At 35.0% G+C, this 12363-nt stretch overlaps 1 protein-coding gene across 1 annotated transcript in view; it reads left to right on the forward strand.

The window, feature by feature from the left end:
* Positions 1-12363, forward strand: part of LOC122788694 (prominin-1-A-like) — an 899670-nt gene that overhangs the window by 864992 nt on the left and 22315 nt on the right. Inside the window, exons 18-19 of the mRNA XM_044055589.1 lie at positions 1331-1423; positions 6655-6708. Of these exons, the coding sequence (XP_043911524.1) occupies positions 1331-1423; positions 6655-6708 (147 nt within the window). The remainder of the gene's footprint in view (positions 1-1330; positions 1424-6654; positions 6709-12363) is intronic.

Here is a 12363-nt window from a genome sequence, read left to right on the forward strand (position 1 = left end):
ATCTGTTTTCTCAGAAAGCTCTTTTAAGTGTCAGAATTACAATTGCTGTATATTCGAATTAGCAGACTGCAGCACTACTAATATTAACTAAATCTAACTACATCATGATAAATATTCTGGAACATGAAAAAGTTACAGTCAGGCTGCTATTTCATAGTGAGATTAGTTAGTATGTTATTGCACAATGTTAGCATTCAAACGTTATTGTCTTGGGCTATAAAGGATAACAAAACCATTTCAAAATATTCCATAATTCCAACATTAATACCAACATAAATATAGGATTAGGACTGCAGCACTGGGATTCATTGCTGGCATTGAAATTTATTGTGCTAGCAATAATCAGAAGTCAAAATACAACTGTCTTAGAATGTAGTTGGAATAAGCGACCCAGGAAACCTGAGTTCGACTAGCAAGCCCAGCCTTTGAGCAGCAGACTAGGTAGATAGGAAAAGCAGAGGTATTTTACTGGCTTGCCTATCCCAGGAGGATAGATCATTAGCAGGAATGACAGCCCTGGTGGTGATACCATGGCTAGGCATCCCACGCTTACAAATACTAACACTTGCGCTGACAGTTGTTTTCATCCATAACAGCATTACATCATTACACATTGAACAATGGGGTGGGAAATAGGTATGACATATAAATAAAGAAATCCCTATTTCAATGAATTTGATACTGCAATGGGATACCTAATTCTCATCTCAGGCACTAGTAGGGTTTTACATTAGGAATGGGGTATCAGGAGTGAGCCTTGTAATCCGGGATTGAGGAAAGGCATCAGTGGCTGCTTCACAAGAGCCAACAAAATTTAAAAAAAATCTTTCATGTTGTGTTATCTATTAATATACTCAGGTCACAGGTCTCAGTTAAGCGGGTCAGTTTTCCAGAGCACTAGACCTAGGAGCCAAATGAATGGATCTTGTCTAGGCTTTTTTCTGATGAAATGCTTATTCCTCATCTCTGACTATCCTACTCAAGTTATGTAGTTCTTTTCTTCTACAATATTGTCAGTGTTAACAAATGTTATGTTTTTGAATTTCATGTTTTGTGTATATTGTTTTCTCTATCTGTAATTAGTAATATGATGTTTGCTCTTATTGTAAAGTGTGTTCCAAGCTGAGATTGCAAATGTTCAGGTATGATCAGTGCTGTGCCTTTGTTGGCCAAATAAAATAAAACTAAAATGCCATGTGTGCTTGCATATATATATATATATATATATATATATATATATATATATATATATATATATGCAAGTTTGTGGTGAGTTGCTATGGCATTATTTACTTTTCATATCTTACAATGTACATTTTTCTTAAAACAGAGTAACCCTGAAATACAGACTCGGTTAAATGAAAGGATGTCTGATCTAAGATCCCTGGACAAATGGATAAAGAACAACATGGGTCCGGATGTTGTAAGTTGTGAATCTTTTGTTTACCTCTCTTTGTTTGAGTTTTAGTAATATTGTAGGTGATACCTAGTTCTCAGAAACAAACTTGATGAGTTCTGGAAGTCAACAAAGTCTGTAAGTGTCTATCTCTAAAGTTATTTGTGTCCATGGCATGTCATTGACAGGAATGCTTGAACTATTTTACCAAGGCTTCTTGAGAGTTCAGGGGCTAAACACTAGCAAATTCTCCTAAATTTGTGTGTTTTAAGTGCAGAACTGGTAACCTCACAGGGAGCTTGGTCAACAGAGCTGGATCATGGTCAAATGAGGCCCCAAGCAAGGTAGTGGACCCTCTGCACCCCAGCCGTACCAGTATCCCATTACTTGGCTGTCTCCCCTCAATTACTATAAAACACTGTTCAAACTTGCCAGTGTGCATACTATTTTCTTCTTTACTTTTAAAAGGCTCAGAGAAATTGTGATCTAATGTAAAACTTTTACTTAACATTTTTCATGAAAAACACTGACAGCCTTTTGATAACCAAAACAAAACACTCTCCCATTACAAACAGACTTAGCATGAGCAGCAGTAAACTTTACTTCCATTGAAACTCACAAGTAATGAACATTTGACTGGCAACCAGTTAAATTGTAAAAGATGTGCTGGGATTCATTGTCAAGTAACATACCATGAAGCACAAATTAGCTTCTGGCTGAATGGTGCAGGAATTCAAAAGACATTTGTCTAATGCTTTTGCTAACAGTTTACAACAGCCTACTGGATACAAGTGTCCCTTTTCATGGCAGTCCAGGAACACTAGCTGGTGAGGTGACTTGGTCAGACTCACACACTGAACAAACTAAGGTTGAGTAAATCAAATGATTCACTACAGGAAGAAACTTTTCACCAAGTCATAGCTTTCCTGATGTGCACTAAGTACCAGACAAGTGTAGCCCAACTCAGTTCATTTCACACTCGTATACATGCAAAAAACAAGTTAAATTAAAAATACATTCATAGCTAATATTTTAACATTTAGCTAATAGCTTTCATGTCATCCAACTTATTCACAGCCAAATAATAAAAACACTGTTAACAAAACAAGGAAACCCAGGATTGTACCCAAGAAACATGACTCATACAATGATGCTTCTGTTTACCAAAGTCAATGCTTTTTTTTACACCATAACTACTTTGTGGTGCAAGAACTAAGTATTTACACACACACACACACACACACACACACACACACACACACACACACACACACACACACACACACCAGTTATAGCCTGTTGTATGGCAGCACCCATTCAGATGTTTACTTGTGATGACATGAATAAAAATGAATTGTATTTCAACACAGTGTTGTGATAACCATTCAATCCAACACATTACACCCCCATTCCTTCCCAAGGTCTTAGCTCAAGAATCATGGATAAAGGCACAAAAAACAGGAACATAATTTAAATATTTCTCTAATATACTTAGTTGGTAGAATAACAGGCTTTTCATTGCCAAACGTTTTCTGGAGGACACAAGGTCTGAAACGCACATGCCTGTCTTTATTTAATGACTGGACTCTACAACAATTTGCCAGAAAGCAATACATTATGCAAGGAGCAGATGAACATATTTCTCAAATTCTTTGTTCAAGAGCTCAGGACAAAACCAAAAATAATTAGGCATAAAAGACCAAAAAGGCACATATGTTAAATATTATTTTCTTTTGTTTATTTGTTAATCAGGTAAACAATTGCAGAAAGTGTCCCTTCTCAGAGGTGACCTAGGAATACTGTCTGAGTGACTTGTTCAAATTCACAAAGTGGGCAAATCAAACCCTGTACTGTAGACTACAAGAAGCAGTTAACAGGTCAGAGCCTTTAGTGTCAGACACATCTTCTTCACTTAAAGAGTAAACAGAGCAAGAACAGGTGTTGCATGAGCTTGCGCATTTTGAAAAATGAGAAGTATAAAACTCTAATGACTGATATTATTGACTGACAATAATCCCCATTCAGCAAATCACTTAATCCTCCTGGGTTGTCTTGTCTAGTTAATAAAAAAATAATACAGGGGTATGCCATTTTCTTAACAATAACAATTTGGGAACCTTAATGATGGGCAACTTAAAAGATGTCAGATCTTCTTAGAGTATTCCATTCTAAGGTCTTATTGGAAGATGAGTGATCTTCAAGGGGCACACACACACACACACACACACACACACACACACACACACACACACACACACACTTTTCCTATTACCAACACAAGTAAAAAAACTGAAGGAATCCAACTTTGTGGTTTTGAATGTGAGTACCACACACTTTAGTGAATCAGGAAGCCTGAATTTTGACTGAGAAGCTCCAGGAAGTCTCTCCCATTGGCTCAAATGTAGACCCAATAAGTGAGACTCCTGGAGCTCTTTACATGAATAAAAAGAGCAGATGAGCAGCAGTAATCTTTACAGTGAGATCTTTTTTAATGATTATCGGGTTTGCTGACTGCCACTATCCATCTGAGACATGGGTTCCAGACCAGGGGTGAATTTTCGATTTCCTATTGAATGATCCAAGTTACAGTTAAATAGGGTTATGGAGGGACTTTGTTTCATGTAGATGGGCTGCTTGTTCCAGAGAAAGGAAATTCTCTGAGAGAAATATCTGTCACTCCACATGTCCTGTTTATGTTGCAACCAAAATCTAGGTTTTTAGATCTAATAGTTTTGATGCTCTTTGTTTTGTGAATGTGCAAAAAGTACATCATAGTGGAGTCCAGGGATGCTTTGTATGGGAGGTATAGATCACCTATCAGTAGTCTGCAGGAAACTGAGTATAGAGACAGGCGATCCACAGAGGACATTGTGTTGATGCCCTGTATTCTTTTTGTAAGGAACCTTTGCTAATGTTCCAGTTATTGCATGTGTCTGGTCATGTACATACCGAAGGGGCATTATACTCAATGATCTGGGTCTGATAAAGGCCGAGTACAGTGATACAGTGACTTCCCTGGACCTAGATGCATGCATGCACTTGTAAGTTAAGCAACATAGAAGGATGGCCAAGGAATTAATTTTATCTCAAAAATGTAAAGCAACAAATTCAGATATGGGTTAAACTTTTAAGTTCTGGGAAATTTGGCAGCAATGTTCTCTGCACATTATAGGCAGGTGTAAGGAAAATACTATATAATGTTTTCTTCCTCTTATTTTTATAAATAAAGCTTGAAATCAGTCCATCTTCGAAATGCACTTACTACATTTGCAAACATTGTATGTTGCTTAATTTCACTGTTAGACTATACTGTGTTAGGCATGAATAGATTATGTAAAACCTCTAGCAGTACATTTCACTGGCAAATTAAAAGCATATTTCATAGAACTGGTTTCTATAAGAAAGAGTACTGATAACCCTATCACCTTTTAACAGCAATGTTTCTACATCAGAAGCACTTTTTATGAAACTTACATGGATAGTAATACATGAAAAACATCTGAGTATTTTTGTTTGTTTTAACATTTGTTAACTGCATTGATACCCTGGGGCAAGCCACCTTTTCACACATGGCATGGGCCTTTAAGGCAGGAAAACAGTATACCAAATGGTTCTCAGAAGCCTCTGCTGCAGTAAGCAAAGGCCTAGACAGCAGATTTGGTGGCTGAGGGGGGCCAAATTAGGATATTTCCTGCAGAACAGTAGACGCCATCATATTTTTGTGTCATTATCTCCTTTACTTAATTCAGGTTTAGACACCTCATTTAAGTGCTTCGGTGTTGACCTAGACATTATCACAGAGGTCTAACTATTGGTCCACTGTTAAATAGGTCTATAATTATTTGCAGACCATGGTAATAAGCAGACATAGTATACATTTTCAGCTGTATTAAGAATTATGAGTAGAAATAAATCCAAGCTGAGTGTAGAAAATAAGTGTTCCATAAAGACTATGGGCCACATCCTCTGAAATTGAAAATACAGATTCAGAAATGGATATGGAAGGCTATGAATGCAAAGTCATCACATCACACTGGAATGTGGTGCAGTCTGAGATGCTGGTGCTATTATTTCAACTTGGCTCTCCCTTGAAGTGTAGCAGTACTCTACTGGACAGCTTTATTTAGACAAACTATAATAGATAAGCCTGGATCAGGGCTGTTGTGCAAGCCCTGAGCTTTTACAGTACCTGTCACCCGTCTTGACTTAGTAGAGGTCAGTTTCTTTTACAAAATACTATAGAGAAGCTAAATAGGCATTTATAATCAGCAGAGCTGTGTGTGTGTGTGTGTGTGTGTGTGTGTGTGTGTGTGTGTGTGTGAGTGCGTGTGCACTTGACTGAGTATATGGTGACTATTTCTGAGCTGTAAATGGCAAACAGTTTAAAATGATGTGTGTTTCTGGAACCACGGTTGAGTACTGCTTCTTGTTAAAAGTGGCTGGCATTCTAGAACAGTTACTAAGAGAAGGACTGCAAGTGGCACTGTTTTTAAAGCCTTTACGATAGACTAAGTTTTCTGGTTTGATCATTATTCAAAAACTTTGCAGAACAAGGCTTTGACTTCTTCACTTGTTTAAAGTCTGTAAGAAGAACAGAGTTACCCAGTTGTTGGGGAAAAACCTACATCAGTATATGCGTATGGAGGCTGTCAGCTCATGCATGAACTGTTTTATGAAGCAAGCTGTCACATTTTAAGCTCATTTGAACCAGTTAAGCTCAGTATTAACTTTATATGTAAAAAGGTAAAATTTAATTTTGTGAAACAACCATCTGCTACTGGTTATTTTTTTGTGTACAGAAGTCTGTAGCAAAGTTCAGCTAAAAAAGAAATTGTTTTGTTCTTTGATAATGAACTGGTGCATGTTTTGTTGTGTTTTAAAACCAACTATTTATTTGAGCTGATCTGTTTGGCACTACAGTCTGCTGTCCAAAGTGTGTCCATATAAATACCATTTTGCCACACCAGCTACTATGATATTAAAGCTTCAGCTTTTGTGAGACTGTTACATTTCCTGCATGGAGAGAATAAAATCAAAGACTAAGTCATAACATTACATACTTTACTTCAGTATAACTAGAATATTCTAAAAACAGGTGCAAAAGTATAAAAAAGCAGACATTAAATTATCTTTATTAAAATAATTATGCTTATTGTGATGCATAGTGTCAGTGATACATTAGTGTGCAAAAGATAATTTACACAACACTGAATAATTATGAAAGCTGTTTCATTTTCTTTATTTCTTTTTAATTCTAGCAACGTTTGAAAAACAGTACCAGTTACCTAGAAAACAATCTGCCGAACATGGGAGTAAGTAGTTTGTATCATTGTAAATGCGTTCATTTAATTGGTTGATTCTTTGCTAATGGGATAAGTTCAGTAGTTCCTAGAGGGATTGTTTTCAATGGTGATCTAAAGTGGTTACACAACAGATAAACACACAAACAAATCAGAGTATTAGCACACTTGCCAGGTAGAGTAAACAACATGAACAAATTCATAATGGCAAAAATGGAAACACATGAAAAGAAGGCTCAGATAATACAGTTTACGCTATCTCAGTACAGTTAAGAGTAATCCAGAAGTTTACAATACATGGACATATCATAAAAACAATAGAAAAGCAGTACACGCCTGGTTTTGATACTGAGAATATTCAAAGACAATGGATTCTAGTCTCAAACAGATGCTTGAATTCTTGTTCCAGTAGTGACATTAGAGTACTGCATTAGAAGGGTGTTGCAGTCCTGAGGAAGTGTCCTTCAAATGAGATATTAATCCAAGTTCTCATCCACCTGAGTTATTGAGAGATTTCCATTCTTTTATTGAACAGTGAAAGAGGTTTTATTTATAACTAAACTTTTCAACAAATTGTACTACCACACAATATTCTTTTTCGTATTTAACATAAAAAGTGAAATGTTCTTGCACCATCTGCTTTGCTGTTTCATTTACTTAGATTTTGTTTTCTATAATCATTCCCTTACTGTTTTTAGTTTACAAATCATGTGCACCTCTCTATCCTTACAATTTCCACTGGGTTTTCATGATCACCTTAGCTTGTTTGGCATTTATTTCTTGCCTTACAGAAGTCATGCAATTTACTCTATTCTGAAGTTTTAGTTAAACCCTTAACTTCACTTGTCCTTCCTGCATTTCCTACTGCCCTTCAGTTCTTTTACAACATACACAACTATGTTACACATTTCTTCATATTTATTATACCCTTCTTACAAACTTTTTTCGCTTATTTTATAATTCATTTATTGCTTATCAGTCAGTGTTTGATGACGTAAATGTCTTGTTAAAACCCAGTTCCATAGATTCTCTATTCATCTGTTTTATTTCTAATGGTACTATTTTCATATTTCTAATAGTGCATGTTTTTCCTCTGTATTCTAGCCATCTTCTTTTCTATCTTCGCACAGTTGTTTTTACATTTTCTTCTTTTTCACAAAAAGTTTCATATGCTATTCTGTGCTTCCTTGATTTTCATAATTCTGTGTTATATTTTCCTGATTTGTATTATTTATCTTCCCGCTCTGGTACCATCCCTGTAATTTTTTTCTTTTTATTTCTAATGACATATCTGGGTTTTTTTTGTCAGCTGACCTAAGAAAATCAATCTAAAAATACCATCTTAAAGGCTAAGCAAAACTACTGTACTACTCCGCAGGAAAACCACTGTAAAACTAAAAAAAAAACTACTATACTAGTCTGCAGGAAAACCGCTGTAAAACTCCAAAAAACTACTATACTAGTCTGCAGGAAAACTGCTGTAAAACTCAAAAAAACTACTATCCAAGTCTGCAGGAAAAACGCTGTAAAACTCCAAAAAAACTACTTTACTAGTCTGCAGGAAAACCGCTGTAAAACTCCCAACAGTGAATAAACTTACAACCTAGCCAAACATCATTGTCCTGCCCTTTCACAGGTGAAACAAACTATAACATAACATGCAGGCTTAACTCATACCAGGTAAATGTTACAAACTCCCTTTATAAACCCATTGCACACAACACTTCACTAAGTACCATGGACACTGATGCTACTGCTTTCTCATTTACCACAACTCCTACAACTATGATAAAAAGGTTATTAAAAAGCTTAAACCCATGTCTCTTGCAACTGATAACCTACCAGTAGCATGTCTCTAAATAGCTATTGAAGACATTGCATACCCAGTATCTGTACATACAAATCACCTCTCCAAGAGGAAATAATCTCCACACTATGGAAACAATCCTATGCTATCCTCTTACAGAAAGGAGGCAAATCACTTCAATTAACAAACTACAGACCTATAGCCACCCTGTCTCCTCTATCTAAAATACTTGAAAAATGTGTTCATGTACAGCTGATCAACTACATAACAGAAAACAAGTTACTTTCCACAACATAGCATGGATTTATGATAGGGCATAGCACAGAAACAGCATTACCAACTTCCATAAGCTATATATATATATATATATATATATATATATATATATATATATATATATATAGATATATATATATATATATATATATATATATATATATATATACATATATATGGTTCTACCTGACTACATCGACAACTGAGAAGATCGACAGCAAATTTCGCAGGCTGAGAAGTGCAAAAGTTCAGAAAGCCGAAAGTACTAAACAGCGACAGCTGATTACACCGACAAAGTGTTAATAATGTGTTAGTGAAATATGTCGTGATTATAGTTAGCGTACACTAATCCGAATCATACAGTACAACTAACAAAACCCTGAAAAGAGGAAAGCCACCTAATAAGTAGTGAAACTACTGATAATGAAAGTACTTAAACTTTCAGAGATCAATTACGTACTAATTAGATTCTCAATGGTTAAATACGTTTAGCAGTAATAATTCGTGGTGCTATGCATCGAAGAGAAAATGGCTTCTAATGAAGGGAGTACTCCAGGAGTGATTGGCAGGACATATACTACAGTACAGTCACAGAAAAGTAAACCGATGTTAATCATAGATAACTATTTATACTACATGGAACGTGCTAGGAGCGAGAGACGCTACAATTTGAGTCACTGATTGCTAACTTTGCTAACTACACTCACCTGGAGTTCGTGAAAGCTATTTCCAGACTGCTGAAGACATAATTGTGAATATTGAAGTTTTATCATTGTGATTTGCTACAGAACAGTTATGCTTTTGTGTTTACTCGTACAGAACAGTATAGCGACAATATGTTATTACTGAGTAATGCGTTATGGTTTATGGTAACGTTGGACACTTAAGGATTGACAGAGACGTTTGATTGCAATTTTGTGTGTAATATGTATCTTCGTAGTTGTTTTGATACACGTATGACATAAGGAGAAGTATGTCAGTGCTATTTCTTTATATTTGGCACTATTCAGCAGTTGGAAGAGTTACTTTTTGAAGTTATTCGTTGTTGGTCGTGCATATAACTGTCGACGTTTTCAAAGTCGGCTATTTGAGTTTGCGTTGATTTTGCTTGTCGATGTTCTCATGTTGGTTTAGTGCTTGTCGGTTATTTGGTGTTTCGATGTAGTCAGGTAGAACCATATATATATATATATATATATATATATATATATGTATATATATATATATGTATATATATATATATATATATATATATGTATATATATATATATATATATATATATATATATGTGTATATATATATGTATATATATATATATATATATATATATATATATGTATATATATATATATATATATATATATACATATATATATACACATATATATATATATATATATATATATATATATATATATATATATATATATATATATATATATATATATATGGCAGACACAATCAAGGTGAAGTGTTTGCATTCCTGTTTATATACCAGTCTAAAACATTTCATACAGTTTCACATCCCATGTTATGAATTAGATTCAAGGAACTAGGTCTCACAAACAATATAATCAGCTGGTTTAAAAACTGCCTTAGTCACTGAACACAGTGTGTACTCTGGGCTGATGATCCATTAAATCCACAGCAAATAATATTAGGTGTGCCACAAGGTTTTATGTTAAGACATTTACTCTTCAATATTTATAAAAAAATGCACACAGTCTCTCACCTGGGAAAAGCAATCCAGTAGGCAGATGAATCGACACTAATATGTGCTGCCTCTTCAGTCAAACAGCTCCAAGATAACATGCATTAGTCCCTTGCAAAAATTGAAAATTGGCTGGGTCAATCTAAACTACTCCTAAATCCAAATAAAACTAATCATGAGTGGACAGATGATCCACTGTGGCAACCCTTAACTGGGACAAAGCCGAAAGAAGAAGAAGAAGATCAGTCAATAATAAATTTGAGTAAGTGCAAATGACGAAACTCCTGGGGGTGATAATGGACAACAGATTAAGATATGATCAGAACATCCAAAACACAGTTAAAAAAACAGCTATAAACAGAAATGCTATTTTAGTGAAACCATTCTTTACAAAATAAGCATGTAATCATAGCTCAGTCCTATCTGCTCCCTTGTCTCCTGTATGCCTCATCAGTTTTGACTTACCTACAGTTTTCTCAGCAAAACTGAAGCAAACTCATAACTGAATTTGCAAAGTTTGCAAATAACCGCATTAACCAAACACATCAGTGTGTGGCATTTCCTTCCCTTAACTGCCAGGAATTATCCAATCTACTAACCTTTTCTGATAATTACGACAGCCTACAACATCCTCTGTACCTCAGGCAGATCAACTGATACATACTGCCAGACAACTGAGCTCACTAAACCAACATGTAGTACTCCCTCAAAAATGTGAAAAGTGATAACTGTCTGTACTCAGTGAATGTTGCTAAAACATAGAATTTGATCTTAGCAAATATCAGAAATATCTCATCTGATCTACAATTTAAAATTTCTTTGAAGATGTATTTCTCAGTGAAATAGTCCAGCGCTTGTGAAAAAAAAACTAATTTTCAAGATCCTTTCTTATTCTAAATTGTATCCCATGTGTAAGTGACATGATAATACTGTCATTGCACTAACCCCTTTGCTAATTCCTCATATCATACAGTCAAATCAAACAGATATCAATACATTCTCAAACTTTTCTATGGTAATCTCCCAGTTACTGGTTTTAGTGCATTTGTCTGACTGGATAAAATATGCATATGCTTTATATGCTGTCTGTGTGCCATTAAGTTGAGAGCATGTACATGCACTGTAAAAATGCTAAATATTCTATTGAAGTGTGACTCATACATGCTTTATATACTATGTTCTGTAGAGGTGCCTGAGCTTAATTTGCTATAAATATTATATAGTGTATGTAACATGGTATCACCGATTAAGTTGTATAATCCTGACTGGTGGTGTATATGTTTGCTGATAGCTTATTCAAACATATGTAATATGGATCTGTTCTTGGCGTGCCTCCACTGGAAAGAGGCTTTGCCCACTCAGGTTTCCCAGTAAACAAAGTCAAATAAATAAATGTATTAATCAATCAAACAGTATCAAATCTCTCATTCTGGTCTACTATTTAAGACCTCATTTAAAATGTATCTCACTAAAACAATCCTACAATAGTAGCACCCCCCCCATTGCTAAGTCCCCTTCGTTTTTTAATACTCTACCATCTATAATTTAAAATCCCCACTGAAATCTTATCTATCAATAAAACAAGCCTGTCCTTGAACCATCACCATTACTAAGTCCTCTCCTTATGCAGATAAATTAAACATGAAAAAATCCCCTCACTTTATCACCTGTTTATATTTCTCAAGTGAATAACTGTTTGGATAAAATATGCATATATTTTATATGTACCAAAATTGTATTGTGACTTTATACATAAACTATAAAATGCTGATTTTTTTTTTTTAGCCATGTATGACTTTAGCATGCTGTCAATACTGTATAGTGCAGTTAACATGATGATCAACTACAAAACTATATGTAGCTCAGTGTTGC

The sequence above is a fragment of the Protopterus annectens genome, chromosome 14.part0, assembly GCF_019279795.1.
Source record: "Protopterus annectens isolate FY-2018-M chromosome 14.part0, PAN1.0, whole genome shotgun sequence".
NCBI lineage: Eukaryota > Metazoa > Chordata > Ceratodontiformes > Protopteridae > Protopterus > Protopterus annectens.